Genomic DNA, 22235 nt, shown 5'->3' with positions numbered 1-22235 from the left:
TCGTATAATGAATCATTGTTGTTATATACCTTAAAGCAATTTTCTTTAACCCCCGACCCCGCGGTGACGTCAGTCCGTTACATCTGACAGGCGTCACCAGGACTCATAGCTTCCGGGGTATGGCAGAACGCTGAATTCTATCGAACAATTACAGATATGCCAACAGCAAGAAGTGTGCCAAATTCTATGTCAGTAAACAGGCTGTGACCACGACTCCTGGTGCCTCCAGGTACCCCCAATCTCTCTCTCTCTCTCTCGGAAAACGAAACTATCCAAATGTCTTGCTTTACCATCTGTTATCCGTAGCCTCTCCTCGGATTCTGTGTCTTGCTGAATGTTTTGTATGTAATCACTCAGTTTATCAGACTAGAGTCTAGGCCGTACGTTCCAATTCTTAATTTCGATATTCCCTTGATTAAAATTCCTTGTCAACACTTTATAACCTTACTGTCTTTCTCCTTGTTTATCATGTCCGCTAAAGTCTTGCCAGCCTTCCTCTGAACCAATCAGGAACCCCAATTTATCTCCACTCTAGCAATCACCCACCAGTAGTGCCATAACCACTAATTCCAAAAACCCCATCTGTCCACTTCGTCTGAAGATACGATTTTCAGTCTATAATGTTTCTCCTTACAATTAACAGCAAAAGTGACAATTCTAGTAACTTATGATGTAATTCTCAAGCTCTTCCTATGGAAACATGTCCGCACTCCACCACAGTCTTTATTCGAATCAAAGCATAATCAAAAATCAGAAACTAGACTAAAAAGAACTTAGACTTAATAATAAATTAAATACAAATCAGTCACGGAACAAATTTAAAGAGCTGTAAAACATGAAGCTCGAGAACTGCATTTAAACTTTTCCATTACCAACCAAACAGACGAAATTATTTGAGGATAGCCCACAGACGCTGGCACGAGGCCACAACAAGTCGTCAGACCTAAGACGCTCAAGGTTGGCGGTGACGACGCTTTCAAAAGCACGGGGGCGTGGCGCTTTCTCGGCTATTCTACGACTGTTTACCACACACTCATTACAAAAGAAACCGTCTCGAAGGATTGGGAATATCGATATTTAACACGCGGTATTTTTATGCTTCTCTGGCACGAACGTTTTGCAAGTCCGGATTAAACCACTTGGCTATATCGGAACCACAAAAACCGTGATTGAATCAGCGATGCAGGAACACGAGGGAAAACTCGAAAATCATTTTCAATTATATTAGTAAATACGTGCAGAATCTACGTAGCTGTGTATAACATTTACCGCAGTCAACCAACTGAACTGTGCACACAAACACACGCACTTTTTAAAACACACGCAATAATCAGTCGCACTGGAAATGTGAACGTTTGGGGAAAAAATGTAAATGTTTCAAGGTGTTGGTTTAGTCCCACAAATTGACGCTCAGCCTTTGTCTTCAAGCGCTGGTTGTTTATGTATCTTCTTTATTATAATTAATTATTTTATTTAGTGTTCTGTCTGACGACAGGTCCATATGAACAGGATCCTTCCATCCTTTTCTCGGACTGGGACCTGTTCATATACGTTCTTGGCAGTTGATCCAGAAGTGGTTTGCCATTGCCTTCTTCTGTGTGTGAATGGAGTAATTGTTGGGATGAAACGGAGGAAAACTCCGTGTTGCCTAGACCACGGCCTTGCCCAACACAAGTTATAAATTCGGGCACCGCCGTGAATCGAACCCGAGAACCCAGGATTACAAGGCCAGCGTTCTAACCGCTAGACCACCTCATCTTATTATTATTTAGTGTTCTGTCTGACGACAGGTCCATATGAACAGGATCCTTCCATCCTTTTCTCGGACTGGGACCTGTTCATATACATTCTTGGCAGATGATCCAGAAGTGGTTTGCCATTGCCTTCTTCTGTGTGTGAATGGAGTAATTGTTGTGATGCCACGGAGGAAAACTCCGTGTTGCCTAGACCACGGCCTTGCCCAACACAAGTTATAAATTCGGGCACCGCCGTGAATCGAACCCGAGAACCCAGGATTACTAGGCCAGCGTTCTAACCGCTAGACCACCGTGGCAGGTTCCAGAAACGTAGCAACTAATATTCTCCAGCTGGGATGATGCGAACACCAGAACCTAATCAGAGGCGATCACAGAGGCTAATTATAACGGATCAAAGGACTAATCAAACAGAAAGGGGGGAATTTCACATGAGCAGTTCAAAGAAGGCAAAGTGAAACGACTGCTCTGACCCTCTGATTAGATAAGAAACTGAATAACTATCCAGCTAGCTGACTAATTAATTAATTGGCTAATTTGTCAGATCGTCGGTTGAGTCTTGGTGAGGCTTCGACAGCTGACCGGTTCATAATGACGTCACTACTGAACAGTTACGAAGTAAGAGTGGAATAAGTCAGAGAGTGAACTTACATTTCGGACCACCAGTAGTAGATTCGGGTGCGGGCAGCGATGTGATAATGCAGGTTAGAATTAACTGTTCTGAGGGGCCCATAAATCTCAATGTCGATAGTAACACAAACCTGTCTAACAGTTCGCAATTGTTTAAAAACTAACAACTAACACAATTTGTTCAGTGACAACCACATCGAAACATTTTCCTCGGGCTCTCCCTACCTTGTTGTTTAATATTTGTCATGATTCTCTCAATTTATTAGGAGGTTATTAACCCTTTGAAGCTGAAGATCGTCTGAATATTATTTATGAATTCAGTCCGTACCGCGAAGAAAACACTACACCTCACCATTACGAAAATCAGCTGGTTAACCCTTTGAAGCCGAAGCTCGTCTTCATAATATTTACGAATCCAGACCGTACCGCGAAGAAAACACTTCACTTAACCATTAGAAGTCGAATCAGGCGGTACCACATAAGATTTAACATCCCGGTCAAAGCCTTAACACATCAGCTGATAGAAGGCAGGCAAATACCACACGAACCAACGAAAATGGACTCGAGACACTGATTCTTCACATTTTTTATGCTGTACAGTGAATTTACAAATAGAAATGCTGATGAACGATTTATATGCCGACAGCAGTCGTCAGCTGAGACAACTTGAGACTATTTAATCAGATTTTAGTTCCAACCCACTGAGAATTTCGCAATTTAAAGTATTTCATATACGTTCGATGATCTTTAACACATATTTCAGGCCCTTCGCGATTTTTCGTGCTACATTAGCTTGGTTCCATGATTATTGCACATACGCACGTATTTCTTTCACTGTAATTCAGGAACCTAGAGCTCAGCGGGACGTCGGCGAAGCGACTAATAATATTTTCCTCCTCAGCCTGTGCGATATTTTTTTGTGATACATCAAGTCACAGACGTAAAACTGACAGCCGAATGATTTTCCTGGCAAATGTCATTCTAGCAGTGACTACGATATTAAAAAAAATAATTTCAATAAGCATCTGCTAAAGTAAGAAGAGTTACATTATAATTAAGCAGCTTTATCTCCATGAAATTCCTAATATTATATCCAGAAATGTTTAAAATAAAACTACGACTATCTTTTTGCGGAAGGTTTTTATTTTTCATCGTGTCAAATCACCGACGCTGAGCAAAATCTAGTTCACCGCAAAAATTTGTAGTCTACATCCAGACAGCAATTTCGTACGAAACCCACGAATTTGCTTTATACACCATTAAACTTGTGAACTGACAAAGGGAGCAGACATGCGCACGTGATTGCGTTGCTACAAATTAACTCCGTATATTCACTGGAACAGAATTAGGGCACTGAGTAAAAAGCGGACTGCGCTCAACATAATTAATTTATGTCGTCACATTTGTGAATGTGAATGAGTTTCTACTTTCACGTAAATAAAAAAAAATCCTAACAAACGTAGTTGAGCTTCTGGTTCAAACCCCGGCTATCCTCACCGAGGTTTTTTTCAGTCTCTACAGGAAATGCTGGGATAGTACACGAAGTTCACTACTCACTGTCGTTGAACTGAACTCGTGGCCTGCGGCTCTGTGTTATGGCGAGTCCACAGCGAGAACGATTTATCCGTCCCGTCTCTGGAACGGGGGGGAGGTTTCCACTTTAATATCCTGCGACAGCGACACGAGACGGACATTGGCCTTTCGGAGTGTTTGCTATTGGCGAGCCGTCACGTTTTCGACCTGATTCAAGTGGGGATCAGCCGAAGTTTTCGTGCACGTTAAAACTGATTTTATTCGAACAGGTTAGGTTAGGTCAGGTTAAGGCAAGTTATGTTAGGTTTGTTTATTTTATTGAGAATTATATTCTTACCCATTTTTACGTTCCTCGTGCGTCACACGTAAAATACCCTCCCCCCACCACCACCACCACTCCTGATGTTATTATAATATTGAAAAACAGTTGACGTATAAATTGCGAAGCTACTTGTAACTTTATCCACAGAGTGGTCCAAAATGTACCAACGAAGTTTTAAAAACTAAACTTTTCCGCAACAAGCGATTATAATGTGAAGAAACTTCGTTAACACACTGCAATATTCGAGCCAGTTATTTGTCATTTGTTCTCGTTAGATTTTGTATGTAACGAAAATGGCGGCCTGCTGTACCGAGCAGCGGATATGCAGATTCTATTATGTGAAGGCCAAGGAAAGGTCAGAGCGTACAGGTTAAGTCTGGCGTCAGAGTTGGACCACAGGGACACACAGTTTCAACGCATTATCCAAAAGGCTGTATTAAACTTTGAGATGAGATTGTAAAAGATCGTGGAAACTGAGGACAACGCATTTAACACGTGGTAATATAAATGGCCCGAGATGCCGATTTTAACGGCACACGAATGAGATTTCTATGCCTCGTCGTTCATGTGAAATGAAGCTTTAAACTTGATAAGGGGCATTTCGGGGCATCCTGTCGGCACAGTAATTGTCTACAAACATCGTTCGAGCTATGTCTTTTGCGCAAATGGAAACAAAGTTCCAAGCCAGAAGTCATATTTTTATTCGGTAAGATTTGGTTTTATATATAAATACATGCTATCTACATCGACAGTTTAACAGTAGTGCGTGCTTTAAGCTTGCACTTGGCTGTAAATTTCGTCTTGAACAAGGTTTGTAATTATTTCTTCCTGAGATCACAAACGTAAACTTCGTCACGTTTCCTTCATACATTTCTCATGGTTTGGAGGCATGGCATCCTAATCAGCACTATCAATGAGGACAATAGCCTGAAGTCTATTCTCCCGTACATGGTAGGGAAAAGTGAAATTGGTCATTCGTTTAAGACTTTAAAAAATGGTTACGTGGAGCCTCGTTGTCGCTTCAACATTCCACAGTTCGTACCTCCCAAGCAACGCAAAACAGAAACGCACATGAAATATTCATAGAAAAATGCCACCATTTACTGTGATTCCCGCTGTTAGAATCCGTACTTCCACACGCAATTAGATTCATAATGCGTCGCGTAGCTTCAACTACTTTATTCCACTTAAACTAAACTTCAGACACGAAAATTTATATTCACTCCAGTTAACTGAAGGATCGAGAGACGCCGACTCACGTGTTTAAAAAGTGAGACCGTGTATTTGTGAACAGAATGGCGTAATTAATTGTCTTTGGACCAAAGGCTTTATAAATAACCCGCAAGCCTGCAGCTTCGTTCAGTCTCTCTGCTAATTAACACACACGAGCACCAGCGAAAATACGCGTGTTTAGGCACGAAGGGATTCATAATTTATCTGTTCTTAGGTTACACAACAACGTCTCAACTACACGAGTTACGGCGTCAAATCAGCTGAAGAAGCTATTGCAAATGCCGCGCATGCAAGGAAGTGGTTGTGGAATATTTGAGGAACTACAGGGTGATTCAAAAGGTGAGGGCCAAACTGAAGGTACGTATAGAGGTACTCAGAGAGAAAAACTTTCGAATAGGAATCCATGTCCTTCGAAGTTATCCTGAGTCAGTCGAGGCTATTGAAGGTAGGGAAGTCTGACAACATACCGCTGATACAATTTGGTTTGTAAGATTGCTAATGTAACCCTTGTACATTAATAAAAACAAAATTAAGCTAGTAGGAGAATAGCAAAGTATACGATTATACAAGTCACGTGGTCTTAGCTCTGACCGTACAGTGGTGTATCATCTTTTATGCAGCGTCCATGTTATTTTATACTACACAAAGAGTTACTATAATAAAGTTTCGTGTTTTCCAAAAATGAATGACTACTTGCAAGTGGCGCTAGTGCCGATTCCATCTAACAAGTTTCTTCTTCTGTCATGTTGGCATTACCGATTGCAAGAAATTGCAAAGCGCGATTTTTGGGGAATTCCCAATGCCATAACGTCCGTACCAAATTTCATTAAGATCGGTCCCCATCGATTAAATCACATGGACGGACAGACGTATGAAGCGTGACGTAGTTAAGTCTGATCAGCCAAATTCACCGCGATTGTCACTCACTCTGTCGGACTGAAAATGAGACGTACGTAAGAAGTTTGTTCATAAAAGAGAACATTACACAGGTAATTGGAAGCGACGCGCGCTGCAGGCAGTTTCTACCGAATTGTCGGGGGGCAAAAGAGGTCAAGGACTGCGGGAGAGGTTAGAAATGCATGTCAGATGCTAGTCGTAGCTGAGAAACTTGGAAAACGGAGACACTGGTCTTTGTGGGAGTAGGAACGAGGTTTAAAGGCGTGAACTGGGTTCATCTGGCTGAAGACGGAGCACAATGGCGGCTGATTCTATCACTGTAATGAATGTTCGACGCCCTTAACCCACGGGGCATGCTTACTAGCTCAGTGACTACATAACTTCTCAATATGCATTCTGATGACTGAAGATGAATTTTTTAAGAGGTGGATTGGAGAATCAGAATATGGTACACTCCCTAAACAGATTTGTTTTATGAGAATACTTACAACCATACACGGCGCAACTTCTGACGTTTCTAAAACCTAATAAAGTCAGAAGACCTACGCCTTCGGAACCCTAGAATATACCACAAGAATGGCTTGTGCTCTGTTCGCGCTGGCACAGCCTTGCGTTGTGATAAAGACTAAAACGGGAGGGAACTATTTCACGGTTACACTTAACTGAATGTCCTTCCTCACTCAATAATTTACATCTAGCTCCAGAGCTATTTAAGGAACCCTCGATCGATCAATCGATCGATCGAGGGTACTGGCTCACTCCCAATCGCATCGGAGAGGCGGATTATATCAACTTACTCTAGTAAAAGCAGAAACAGGTTACACACAGCTCGTTTCTTTTTCTACACCAAATTCCATTACGTGTGGGTTTAAAGAAATCTTTTTCTCAGGCGGTCACCTCGCATGGCGGGGTCAGAGTGCAGAGAGGTTCATATAACACGGGCACCATCGAGGCTACGCTCCAAATTTGAAAGAGAAAAATTCACGGGGTAAAACTCAGTTGGACTCTCTTTGAGATCCCTTGTCAAATAGTTCCTTCAGACAAATCAATAAGCTTCCTTCGCATTTTCTAACAATAATTTGACAGTCATTAAGTTAACAGAAGAATCAGTGTCATCCGACCACCGCCTAAAATAAGAGAAATAGGCAGGACGAAAAATTCTTGAATCTCCGGGCGATCATCGGCTTCTCAAGAAATACATTCGTATAAGCACTTTGGTTAATAACACAGCAACACGAAGGTCGTCAGACAAACTTCCTTCTAATAGCGAAGAATTATTAATCACTGCATAAGATATCAACTATGACTAGATAAAACACATAGTTAAACGTTACTGGATTCTTAGCAACTCTTTGAAATTCTCGAAATGGCCAATCAATGTAGAATGACCAGCAAATACAGGCTACTGTTTATCCAACTAATTTTAAGTCCTTCGGAACCTAAGGTGTAACTACACCTACGTCGTGTGGCTTTGATACAATATTTTTATTAAATCCCGTCGTATGTGATAAGTTGAAAGTGTAACATAACTGTTTAAAAATGTGAAAACAAAAGATCAACACCGCTAAACCCCGCACTGTACGCGTTTTCCCACCTAAATTCTGTACACATTTCCTGTCAATGCACTTTCCTTACAAACCCCGACCATTGCAACCTCCTTCATTTCACCACTGTAACAATAACTCGGAGGATTTTTTGGTGGCTGTGCCGCGGCACGGACTTTCCAATAAGTACGGTCAATGAGTCGCTTCGGTTTGACACAGTGTGAAGTTCACAGTCATGAGTCAGCTGTGGTGATAAGGGAATGTGACGATATTTATGTGTAACTCCGGAGCATGGGATATGAATAAATTTTCTCTTGAATATCGAGTGTTTAAATGAATCTTAAGCGAAGTGTAACTCCGATAGAAAGGGCCAGAGAACATTCAGAAGGAAGATTCCATGAAAAATTGGCGTCTTAACCGAAATCTAAAAGTTTCTGAAAGTTTTTGTAACAAGTGTCGTTTACTGACTGAAGAAAATTTGGAAAAAGAAACCTACCTCGGCTTTAAAGACTGCCTTCGTGTCTCTAATACGAGGTTAATCGTTATGCTAGTCACTCACTTTATCCTGCTTATGTTCGAATAATTTTCTGATTTTGTCTAGAGACGCAACTGTGGTTGCTTCTTCAAAATAAGCGACGTCTTACAACGACACAAGTGAATCTGCCACTTTGTTATTTCACATTTATTTGTTAGGTTTCCACACTTACAGATTTAAATATATAAAGATCAATAAATAAACTACAGCATCCATAACCAAATTCAGGCCACGCCTTAATAAATAATAAGCACGCAGCATTTCCTTTCGAATTTGTCCAGGAGCTCGTGCACGATGTGGCCTTCAGAGGAGCTGTGATGCTGGGGGACGGGCTAATGCATGTCACACACCACAGGATCACAGATCGTGGGTCTTGAGCCAGCTGCGTGTGCTCATGTACACGCAATGCCTCGCAAATCATCCCTGGGCCGTACAATTACCACTCATTATCTTTACGGTACCGTCGCCCTTCCACACGCACAATTTGTGTTTATCTTCTGTCGTTCTGCAGGATTTACTGAAGGAAACAAAAGTGTCAGACATTCAGATTTACCGTCGAATTGGAGGGATATGTGGCGATGTTTTTCTACCGTCGTTGTGGCCTGTACTTTTAGAGGTTTAACGTTACGTACGCAGTAAAAGTTTCTTCGTGCTTCATGACATAAACTGTTGATAATGGTGTGATAAAGCCGCGTAATAGCATAACGACGTGGCTGAGGTAATTTATATGCGGTAAACATTATGGGGTTTCCTTTATTCCGTAGGGCGCAAGGAGACACTGACGAAGTCATTCTCGCCGCGTTCAAGAACTCAGAGTTCTGTACTGGGGCTCGGATTAGACTGCGGAAGCCCAGAGTAATGCTTCTGTAAAGGAGAAAATGGTTTCATTCCAAATCTTCTCTTCGCCCGTTTCCATCCTGCGTGATAAAGTGATCTATGTCCGCCACTGTTTCGTTGCTTGGGAATCGCTTAGAACGAGGAAGATTATTCGTCCTTTGTTTCTTACATTTCGCTCACTTCCATGCTTCAGTTCTAGAAGAGTCTGAAGTGAAACACACATGAAAAGACTTAAGCTACTTCATAATTAAAGAATATTTAATTAAAAACAGAATTCTCTCATTGAAAACGCAGGGCCTTTATCAAGATGTCCTATTAGAAAAGAATTACGTGTTAGCGCAAGAAGAGATCTGTTTTCAGTTTCGAATCTGATCATTCACCCTTCATTGGGGGGGGGGGGGGTTACGCAAGAGATCATGGGTGATGGCGTCATCCGACCTCAAGTGTCTGGCATCCCGTCACTTTGATATTAAGGATTAATGAAAAGCAAAACATTGCGATCATAAGCTAGGCATCAACGGTATGGCAACCATACTGAATTTAATGAAAATCTGTCGTCATTCTATAGTTAAAGTTTGTGTACAGACCCACAGCCATAATCATTAAGACGGCCAACGGGGTGACAAATGCAAGAATGGTGACAATGTGATGAAAGTACGCACGTGATCATGTTTACAAATCACAAATTAGTGCATCCGTCGCGTTGGTATTAGCGAATGTATGAAATGTAATAAAAAAATATAAGTTTGTATTTGTCTGCAATGGTCTCGCGTCCATACCAGAGTTTATGCAAATTTGATCAGCCGGTCTTTGGTCATTATCTACATGAATTCCTGGGACCAGCGATTGGCCGTGAAGACTGAACATGCAGACGGACGGACGGACGGACAGAGAGACAGGCATGAAGGCGTGATTAACTTTCAGTCACAATTAGTCAGTATAGTGACTAGCTACGGGCTGGACGGCCGGGGTTCGATCCCCGACGGGGGCAGAGGATTTTTCCTCTAGCCTCTGCGTCCAGACCGGCTCTGGGGCCCACCCAGCCTCCTATACAATGGGTACCGGGGTCCTTTCCCGGGGGTAAAGCCGGCCGGGGCGTGATGCTGACCACTCACCCCCATCTAGCGCCGGGGTCAAGGAAGAGAGGAGCTATACCTCCTCTCACCCCAAACGCCTACATGGCGTGTAGTGGGACAAACTTTACTTTTACTGGATACGGATATTTTATGGATGTTTTAACCGCAGTTAGAAACATTTATATCCAGCTCTAAAATGCTATTTTAATGATCACATTAATTTTAAAGACTTTCAACACAAGACTGGTTGTTATTTGCACTAATAACAGTAGTAATACGTAGATGATTCTATGCATTTGGGAGTATTTTACAGAATGGTTTCATGACAAAGGCACTTTGAGCTTCAAAACAAGAAGTGGACGACGTTACATGAATTAGTGGCTGATGAACTTTAATATGTCAATTAACACGGCTAATAAGTGGATTATTCATCTGTAATGACTAATTATAAAGCCAAAACGTGAATATATGTACAATGGGAACTCCCACGGCCTACTTAATGACAGCCAACCGTATTACGAGGTAACACGGAATTTGACCACAAAAAATGTTGACAGAAAAGCGGTTATTCTGGTTGCAGAACAAGAGATAACAGGATAATATTAAAATAGATAAAACGGAAATATCCTGTAGTGCCTGGTCTGAACTGGAGATCACTCTGATAACTTACTATGCTGTACTCAGGATGTGTATTGAACTGAAACGAACACAATCGAGGAACAAGGACAAGAATATGACATGCGCAGTTCAGCCCTCATGAGTTCAGCGGGACAAGCTCACAGAGACAAGGCGGGAGGCGAAGTACATGTGAACCGCGCTCAAAGATACTGTCCTGCCTCTCGGCCATTAAGAAGCTGGCGTGATATTGGTCCACGTCAAATCTTTGTTGATCTCTGCGCCGTAAAACGTCGAGCCTTGTGTGGTTAAAACTTGAATAGTTAGTTGTTTGGGAAGTTAATCACTTGGCTCTTTCGTCACGTATTTCGCTTGTTAGATGCATAAATAGTTGGAAAGTTCGCTCCTTAGTCCATTAACCAGATTAATGGCTAGTTACATAGCATTACTACGTTTCACAGTCAGAAACCTGTAGCAGTACTTAACAACGAATGTGAATACTTTCAGAGAAACTAGCGTTTTCAGGGGGCGTCCTAAACGTCGGACTCCCGAAATTAAATAAGCTACAGACATTCACAGCGAGTAACGGAGTTAATATTTTAAGGTTCATGTACCGACACCATTTCAGAGAAGAACAAGATTTATTTCAAAATAAATCTGTGAAACGAGCTTTGCACACAGCCGGTACTTATTCGCTAAACTTCAATCGAATATTAATGCCCTTCATTTCCGTTCGATTAAAAGTTTGCCTGCGCATAATAATCAGCCTGCTCCTTCAGTTTCGCTGAAAGTTTCCTTTTTTTTATTAACGCTACGAGTCCACAGTGATATCGCATTTGACATTTATAATACAAGTTTCAGATACGGAGCAAACCATTTCCATTATTTATACACACACTCCAATTTATTTCAAATAAAAGTGCGTATGAAACCACGCAACAGAAAAGCTCGATATTATAACAAATGCTTTCACATTCAAAATGACATTCGTTTATCTCTTTAAGCCCTTCGTAAATGGGTCCCGAATTAGCTCGGTTATTGAATGTATGTTAGCATTATTATCCGTTATCCATTGTTATCTTATGATGGAATAGTGGAGAACAGGACGAGCTGATCAATCATCTATGGAAACAATTTAATACATCTGTATTTGGCCTAATTCTGAGGGCAAACACGCCCTGAATGTAAGTCTGAAAAAGAACATCAAATTCAACAGTTGAGTGGTTAGCACTCCGGAGACCCTGGGTTCTGGTCTTGGTATAGATGTTGGTCGGTAAGCTTCTTAGAGTAAATTCATGTGATAATATTAAAAAAATAATTCCGCATTTTTTCGCACTGATTATTCTGCATAATTTTCCCGTTCGAGGAGACACAAAACTTTCTGTCAGACGGTCATAGAGTTCAGTAAAATTGTTTTGTAACTACAGAAATACTGTTTTGGTATCATCCATTTCCTGGGTCACTGCGGCGCAGCCCCTTGCTGTAACTTGCACGCAACCCGCTTCCTATCTGTTCCGTGAACATACAACTAAGAACGTTGAAAGAAAATTCTTCCATAATAAAGTTCTGCCACACTTAGGGGCGTCCAAATGTTATACTCGTTTATCAATAGCCTGTGGATGAGAAGGAAGAACGAGGACTATTACATATGTGACTACTAAGCAATAAACAATCTTTTAGTAATCATCCTGTATTCTGTTGATATCCAGTGGCACGCAAAATTAAAATTACGCGAAAATAATCTGTTACGAGCGAAAAATACCAAATTATATCATCTACGAAGATGAAGATTACGACGAGGTCCTTTGCCTGTTGACTTACAGACAATTTACCAGTTTTTTCACAAGGACTTGCTTGTTGAAATAAGCGAAGTCCTCCCGTGAAATACAATACGATTTAATTTTTTTAAAAAATTCTTAAAACGTCTCGAAATCCATCATGTGAATGTTACGAGAGCATTTCCTTATTTTGCAGAGGAAGCCTAAAGTTTAAAAGAGACGTAAAATAAATTGGAACTCGTTTTAACAATTCTGAAATATTTTCTACCGTTTGTTTATGTACTAATTACTTTCTTTTATGTGGAAAGATAGAGTTAATGACCTCAGATTTTCGGTACTTCTTCACCATCTCCCATGTCGTGTGTTTATCTTCGCTTCCTTTCCATCAAAGTCGTCCTCGTCCACCGAATAATCCTCGCGCGTCGACGTAAAACGGCCACGAGGTCTGTGGCAGGTTACGTCGTCATCACTCGGCAAAGAGACCATGTGATCTGCAGTGTGCGTGCGTGCGTGACTCTCTGCCAGGAGGCAGGTGGTACAATGTGTCGGGGGTAACACAGCACAGAAGACAAATTTATGCATGGGGATTCTGATCACAGAGGATGGTCGTGAGCTACAAGAAACTAGGGACTGGAACAGCGTTAATCTAACAGCAATTCGACTAAACAAATATTATTTCTCTAAAGGCATGAGTATATCAAATAATACAAGTTCATGGCACTGTAGACACAATGTATCAAAGTGTCAGGTATCCTGATCAAAATACGACAAAGTTACATACCTTTTTGAACTCACTCGATAAAGCACAGATTTCTCCGCAACGCCTATACTACATGATTTGTTTATTGCAAACCCCTCGATTTGATTACTCTAATTTTACACAGTGAATAATGAAATTCCTGCCACACCATCTTTCTTCAGGCCGAATATTCTCATCAGTCCCTCAGTCCGTGTTTCTCAATTTGGCTAATATAAAAGACTAAATTTTACACCTAAACCAAATAACGGGTGAAATTATAGTTTTGTGTCCTTTTCGCCTTACGGTTTTACTCAGCACATGGGAAGAATAAAGATTCTGAACTGCACGGTACAAAGAATAGAAGGAATCTAAGATGCTGCTTATTTCATCTCGAATGAAATTTTTATTTTTTTTACCGTCGTCCCCAATTGTGTTTTCAATTCTGAATAAAGAATCAAGATGCGTAATACAAAAAGTGTTCAGTTTTGTCCAATGTTATATACAAGGAAACAAAATATTTCAAATGGTAAAACGTAGGTTTCTGTGTTCGGTGGGTCTTAACAGCTTTGGCGCATAAATGCCATTGTTTAGAAAGGGAGGAGGGTTAATATTTGTTTACTGGTTACGTTCAGAGGGTAAGATCGCTAAAGAAGTCGAGATAAACTGTAACGGAGCCTCTCTGAATTGCTTATATTATTATTTCTTTCGCCGAGTAAATTAAGGTCATCATCATGGAGCAGAAATTTATTTCAAATTTCGTCTTTGTTTTCTGATTTATTTATACTCGAGTACTCCACAGAAAAGCGGAAACGCAGTGCTAAGAAGCATCTCCTTCTTTCATGTTATTATGAACTCTGCTGCTGCTGCTGCTATGTGAAGCGACGCACGACTTCTGACAAGCAGCTTCCAAAAGTCTAAGCAATTCTGACGCCTGGGCCCCGTACCAGATAACCCTCCCTCTGGCCTTTTTCACGGCGATCAACAGCGTCAAAGCCGAGTTAAGGTTTGCGAATCCAGCCCTGTGTCCGTCATCAGGGTCTTTGTCCTACCTCTCCGAGACACTGGCATTACTGCGAAGCGTCTAGGTCCGTCGGCACTTTCATCTTTACGATGCTGCAGCCAATGGGCGAGGCTCGCTCTCTCACGTTGAGGAAACAACACGGGATGTCTGAGAGCAAAGGGCTACGAATATCCGGACCTAAGAGATACGAAGGAAGATGATGTATGAAAGAATAGAAAATAGTGATCTTCACAATTCGCATTCATCCCCTAATATCTTTATCAGGGTGATCACGTGATTGAAAATCAGATGGGAGCGGCGTGTAGCATATATGAGTTGACAAACCCTTGGATAATTTTACCCTGAACCCTGAACGAGCAGAGAAGTTAGGATGTTAAGAACTGATATTAAATTTTTCCATAATGTAGATACTTTATATTACGTCCTCATGTAAAGCGCGGCCCTTAAATATGCTAATATTCTCATCTTAAGCCAGAATCGGCGACCGCGCCTCCTACCAATACAAGAAAGCTACATTTTATATCATTTTATTGTCTCCTTAACAAGGGAGTGGCAACAAAGTTGACGGACACGACATATTCTCAGCAAAACTTCTTCCGTTCTTTATTCCAATCCGAATAACTCGTTTCTTAGTGTCGAAGCGCTTGGTCCACGATGGCGAATTTGCGCTATGCATCACGGCATTTATTTACCGTCTCTTGCCGTCAACTCGATCGTCGACGTAGTGGCTCGCGAAGTGTAATCGACTTGCGGAGGGTGTCTGAGAACCGGTTCGCTTGTCGTAAGCTGTCGGATAACTTTAACGTCACTGTGCGATTCAGAACAGACACCCGGAAGATCGAGAGAGTATTTAGTGAGTTTCTAAGGAAAATGGAGATGAACTTTTTTACGTGGAATCGTTCCGAATGACTTGCCAGTCCCCAGATAGCATGACGGCCAAATTACAACTAATGACAACAAAACTGACGTTTCGACGGAATTTATCACTCCATCCGCATCTGCGGAATTTACCCACAAGTCCACACGTCGTTAAAACCGAGAACGCCAACATCGACACACCACCGGCTCCTTTCCTGTCCCCTCCTTGACACAGTCCATTCGGGCCCACGGCAAAATCCGTCTAAACAAACAGCAAATGCCACGTGCAAACGAAACGTTTCTTTCCAAATCCCCTGTGCGCAAATTTGCGCCCCATTTTTTTGTAGAGAAATTACATTCAGTACAAGAGCTAAAATTATGTTTTTAACAAATTCGTAACTTCTGCTGCAGACCGCAAAGGAGAATCGTTCGTAATTTCGGTTTTATTAACATAATTGTAAACGGATGGACGGACAGCGCCATGATGTCCGACATGTTGGTTTGAAGCCAATAATCCAAACACGCCTCGAGGGCAATGCCGAGTACAGAATTCCCAGTCCGTTCAGCGGAGGGCGCGCGTCGTATTTGCAGCCCTGATCAATTACACGACCGCCTATGAATGAATCACGCAGCAAGCCCTTCCTGGAAAAGGAGTGAAATGCGAGCCCTGTAATTCAAATGGGAAACAAAAGAGAAATCTGGGGCTCATCCAAGCACCGACAGCCTCAACCTTGTTAGACGCAGTTTCAAACTCTGTCGTTCTTTGGCGTTGGAGAGGAACTGGTCTTGTCCTCGCATTCGTCTGGAATAACTCGGTCAGCTACGAATACCTGTCCTGGACCACGTGGAATCTGAACCAAGGGCGTCACTAATTATAAGGATGTGGCCACTCAGCTCTGAGATTGAGAGATTTCCTTCATATTGTGACGTAATCAGGTATTAAACGGATTTGGGGGGGTGTCTTCACACAAAACGAATGTATTTGACGTTGTAACGAGTACAATTGATTTTTTCCTGGAAGAATTCCTGACGTTTCACAAATCACGCACCTGATTATCTGGGTATAAATATGTGCTTCAACGTCGTACTGTAGATTCAGCTTCCTGAAGCCTATCGGTAATGCGGCCGCTTTGTCTGTAACTTCACAATCCGCGGACGCAGCTTCTATTTCACAACCAACTGTGGACCAACTCTGCGAAAAGGAACCCAAAAAGTTAACTAATCATGGGCGAAGTTCTGCGCAAGCGCAGGTTAGATCATTCCTGCGTGCGAAACGCATAGTTGGAAAATGTAATAATGGCGCTTTAAGAACTACAACTGAGAAAATAGTTACGGTAATGGAATTTTTCTGGAACCTTGGCTGATGGATGTTTGGGAATTGAACCCTGAAGTGTCGGGATGGCCTTGGATGATGGGCTCTGTGACTTGAGGGGGATCATTTTGGCTGATGGCTTCCGTGATTGCTGTAGGCGGGCCGTGCCACTTTTGAATTACACCCCAGCGTTTGCCTTGGAACAACAAGGAAAAACTCTCAGTCAGATCCTAGTCGAGCATCGTCCTCCTCCATCGGGCACTCGCGGGCGGCCTCAGGACTCTGCGCTTCTATATAAGCGGGAAGCGTTGCATTTGTAAATCAAGCAATCCCGATAATTATGACGGAAAACTGCGTCTTTATTTGCGTGAACTGACAAGACTCTTCCCCCCCTCGTGCAAACTTAACGATAAGACTCTCGAGCCTAGAAATGGCTTATTTTCAACGTTAATTTAAAGTTCACTTACTGATCTCCCAAAATGAACGAACGAATATTTTGTATACTAAGGGGCCTTTTCTCATTATTATTTTTCAAGTTAACTGGTTTGGATTAAACCGGGCCGTTCTGATATCTCCATGACCGCATCTCATAATTAACGAATATTTTGGTAATGGTTCAGCCCTCATTTGTCAAGACTGGCTTTTCATGTTTGTTTGTAAATTATAATCTATAATGTACGTTAAAAACATAATTCTTTCTTCATGTCTGAAAATTCTGTATTCATCTCGTAAAGACTCCGAGCTCCTTACCATAACAAGAGAAATTCTGCTCCTCATTCTTCACAATTGTCTCTCGTATTCGCTGTCCATACTTCAGAGCCATCTGTCAACAGACAAATAACGGTGCTTATAAAATCGTATTTGTGTATCCAGTGTCGTTTAATTTGAGGTGGTTCTTATTATGTTGCGTAAATGGTAGGAATTCAGACAACTTCTCGTTCCTATCAAATTTTAAATATGAAATATTACGTCCCACGTAATTAAAGCTACTTAACCGGACTGGTATTTGAAATTCTATGATCAATATGTCCTAGATGTCATGTTCCCACAAACGCCATTGTTTGATCATCTCTAATACCCCCCATACATTTGACACTGACGCTTTAACCAAAGCATAACAACATTCTCACTCCAAGAATTCATCCGAAACGTCGGCTTTCAGGCGCAGGGACCTCCTTTCCTTTCTGTAGGCGTCTCCTGCATCGCTGATCTGTGTCTGCGATTCATTCGAGTCATTTCCATTCAATGTCCAGTCGCATCGTAAAAAATGAACACTTCTCCACAAACTTTACCGCCCTGCTACAAAGTCCTCATCATACAACTGCAAAGTATTACCAATATCATGTTCATACAGCCCGTGTCTGAAGTATATTTGAATAAACGGTGTTTCGGGGGTAAGTTTTATCGCCGTCTTCGGTGAGCTGTATCGAAAGATTATTCTTGTAATACCTGATTACTGATGACGATTGGCATCGGAGCCACGAACGACTGAATATTAGGCAACCTTGCCAGTCACTAGAAAACCGGAGGAGTGTCAGGGTACTCAGTTCGATTCTAACCTAAAACCAATGAATTATAAATAAAAAATAAGTCGTATCGGTTAATAAGAATCAATCGATAAAATATTTCGAACGTCCGTCAGGCAGCATCGACCACTGTTGAGGCCTTTGACAAGAACGCCGTTTCCGCTCGGAGAGTATAGGGTTCAGGAAGGAGTCAGTGACAGAGAACCGTGAATCCGAAGATTGATGCGGTCAGTACGTTTGGAAGAGACAAGACTGGCTACAAAGCGACAACTCGCAAGACAAAGGACGAGGGGAGGAGGAGGAAGGCTTCTAGTGAGAATTACAGCAGGACGACACACCCACGCTCAAAATACATTAGGCCGACAGAAAGAAGTAGAAACAGTCGTCGTCCTCGCCATAAAATGTTCGGCCGCCCTGGGGGGTGTTGGGGGGGGGGTGTTCGCAGGAGACCCTCGTTCCCTACGACGGCGGAAGGTTTATTTTCTTCACTGGTGTGATCGAGCTGTTTAAACTTTTACAGCTGGAAGACGAAGAATGAGGCGGGAAAGTGACCGGGTAGTAGGTATGAATCCGACAGGAGGCGGGATCGAGCTACTTGAAGCCAGTCACTACATCGGTAGAGTATTTATATTCAAAGGATGAGGGAAATCACGAAAATTTATTGCAGGATGGGCGACAGCTGCCTGAAATCACTCGGTTATACGAGCACTAAGATTCTGTATGTGAGACATTTTGTGTAACAAAATTTGATGACGCATTCCAATGGCAACTTCACCCAGAATTCTGAATGGCTTCTCTCCTGGTCCCGTGTCCTTGGCAGGTCGACTAACGATTCATAGACGCCTTCCTTATTTTAAAATAAGGATCTATCCTATGGTCCTATCATACGGTGTAATCTTACCCTCGTAAATTAAGACAAATTGACGGATTACGGTGAAACCTGGCATGTACACAATGCCACTGGAATTTAAATTTAAAAATAATTCAATAAGTTGTTCATTGTGCCGCCTTTCGAACTTGTGAGCTACGAGAAAAGACGATTTGGGAGGCCTAGGCGTAGGTGGGAGCGTAATGTTAAAGTGAATATTAAAGAATAAGATGGGAAGTTGTGGGTTGGATTCGTCTGGCTCCGGGCAGCGGACGTGTCTCGAAAACTTCGCTCTGTTGTTTCAGTAACAGTTAAGGTTAATTAGAGTATAAATTGAATAGTTCCAAGTCCAGCGGCCATAAACACCCAATCACTAGTCCAAGAAATCTCAGTCTGACTTCATGGACAACGAAATACCACTGCGATAACCTGTCGAATGTGAAATTTACACTGCACCCAGCGGCACTAGACCCTGAGTCGTAACTGAGTCATACGGCCAACACTTAACCTGCCTTATCCTCGCAGAGAGAATCGATGTTTTCAAAGAAGCTCCCTCTCCAAATCAAAGAAAGGTACAGCCACGGACAGAGAGGCCGGGCCATCGGCATCGGTGCAGATGTCACTGCTGGTACACGCGCGCTTTAAGATCCGCCACTGAACGGCAGAATTAATTTCTTAACAACAAAAACTTCTAGTCGTACTTGTCAAAGACGACTGGCAGAATGCCCGTCCGTATGAAACAATTCGCATCTCATTTACAAAATGTTGGTTATTTTTTTTTATTTTCCTATGAAAAATCCATCAATACAATACAACTTTGTTTCCACTCAGACAAAAAAAGTTTTAGGACGATAAACAGAAGCGCTGAAGACGTTTGATTACTTCTGCGACAAGCACGAAGTCTATCGAAGGCGTCGGACAAGAGTTGGACAGAAATTACGTAATTCACTCCGTCGTGAAAAGCTGGTGGTCGCTAAGCTTGTCAATAAATCGTCCCTCTCCTATGGAACTGGAAAGTTCATTACTCTTCGCGCGAACCCCCCTGTGAACAAATAAGGAAGGACTTGGCGAGCGGAATTATTCTCCTGTCCACGCACTTTGCATGCCTCGAAGGACAAACGAGAAAGGACGAGAACTACAAAGGAGAAAACGCATTGCGTCTAATATGGATGTGACGCGGGTGGCTTCTGGAAACGTCTCCTGCTTTTGTTCCTAATGTGTGTATTAGATTAAATTGCTGTTCAGGGTGGAGTACATTGGCCTCTAAACGACTCTCGCTCGGTCGCTTAGCAGAGGCTCTGTGTATCTTGCACTGAACGGGGTAACGAGCGTCGAAATTCGATTTAAACAAACAAACCTCGCACGATCCATGCCGAGAAGCTATTACCGCACTCCTTGAGAATATAAAATTGCAACTAGGAATTGAAAACTTTCCCGAAAATGCCACACGCAAGGGAAAGGAGGACAGCTTGCACGTTTGCTAGAACAGAAAAATTGTTCACGTTATGTTTCTCGTATTCCAAAGATTATTTTACTTTGCGTTCTTATTTTAATGACTTAGAACTTACTGCAGAATATAAGGATTTCACAGCTTTTTTGTCTTAATTTGCTCTCCTTCTAATGTTAAGATTTAAACAATTCAAAATTACTACAATTTAAATTTCCATTTCGTACCTATTCCTTGAAAGTCATGAAAATGTTATCTAGTTCAAACATTTCTGATTAAAGATGAAAAACCTTTCAAAATTTCACTTTTATTTCATCATAACCGGGTTTATTTATTTGAGAAAAATGTATCAGAATTTTGATCCAAATTACATTTTGAAGACATGGGAGGATAATATTAAGATAGATCTTAGGGAGGTCGGCTGTAAGGATAGTAAATGGAAGGAGTTGGCTCAGGATCGAGTCCGATGGCGGGCTTTTGTGTCGTCGGTGTTGGACCTGCTGGTTCTGCAACCAGGGAGTTAGATGGAACACTGAAACCTTCTTTACACCTGCGCTCTGTAGTGACAGTAACCACGCTTAGTTACCTTGCAGAACAAATGACACGCCTTTCCGGACAACACGTGTTTGTGACGAGTTCCTGACTCGACAGTAAAGGATTAGAAACCTCTGACATAAGAACAGACGTTGATAAATTGGTGCCAAAAACGGTGGAAGGCTTCTCACTGATATTCTCACATTCTACACATTATCGCAAATTAAGTCATAAAAAATTATATTAATATTTTCTATTGCATTAATTCTGATAATTCTTGTCGCTGAATATGTGAACCTAACAATTTGTCTAAAGAAATATGACTCCCAGCTTCGCCGCTGATTTAGAGGAACACGATATAAATAATTCTAAACAATTGTATCAGGAAAGGAAAATTTATGGTCTGATGTTAGTTTCTATCCGAACTAAAATTCGCGGGATTAAAAAACCGGGGTTCTTCCGGGGGTGGGGGGGGGAGAGACGCTTTCGTTAACAAATTAAGAACAGTTGTTCTGTGGTAATTAATAGTGTCAAGGTAAATGCATCATACAGCGGGCTGAGCAGAAATTATCACCGAAAAGAACTTTGAAACAAGAAGTGTTTTCGTGCGATGGATGAACTTTGCCTTTGGGATTGCCAAAACCGTTACAACTGTCTCTTGCTTCCAATACGGATCATTTATTGAACAAAGGGAAAGAAATTCGATACGACTTTGAAGTTCCCGAACTAGTGAATATTCTGATTCTGGGCTCTGGGTTATGAGAAGCGGACGCACCTCGTGGCTATTTCATACACTTTCTCTGTGTTCCGTTAAGATATTTATTTTTCTCTCGATAAATTGTCACCGCCTTTAAAGACCAGAACAGCTGTTTCCTGCTATGTACGAGTAGAGCAAAAATCTGACCATTCCCCCGTCGAATTTGTCTTAATTCATAGAACAACGTGTTTTACTGTTAATGCTTCAAATATCTCCGAGTCGAATCCCGAATGGCGCAGTGAGTGAGTTTTATTGGGGCCTTTGTCAGTCCCTCCATAAAAATTCCGGGACAGCACGGCCTGCCTTCAAATATGCCACGACCACATCCTTTCAAATCCCTTGTCTGCCTATCGCTCATTGCATCATAATATATTTCAGGCTTCATTAACACCTGAATTTAAGGAATGGTCCTTAAATAA

General features: G+C 41.8%; 1 protein-coding gene across 1 annotated transcript in view; it reads right to left on the bottom strand.

Annotated features, from left to right (window-relative positions):
• LOC110836945 (protocadherin Fat 3-like) overlaps nt 1-22235 on the bottom strand; it is a 251388-nt gene that overhangs the window by 60130 nt on the left and 169023 nt on the right. Inside the window, exon 7 of the mRNA XM_087360253.1 lies at nt 17435-17507. Within this exon, the coding sequence (XP_087216379.1) occupies nt 17458-17507 (50 nt within the window). The 3' untranslated portion in view covers nt 17435-17457. The remainder of the gene's footprint in view (nt 1-17434; nt 17508-22235) is intronic.

This window comes from Zootermopsis nevadensis, unplaced genomic scaffold (genome assembly GCF_977971745.1).
Source record: "Zootermopsis nevadensis isolate Lab colony 2312 unplaced genomic scaffold, Znev_1.0 Znev_ptg000040l, whole genome shotgun sequence".
Taxonomy (NCBI): Eukaryota; Metazoa; Arthropoda; class Insecta; order Blattodea; family Termopsidae; genus Zootermopsis; species Zootermopsis nevadensis.
Note: the sequence above shows the minus strand (reverse complement) of the source record. Positions and strands in the feature narration are given on the sequence as shown.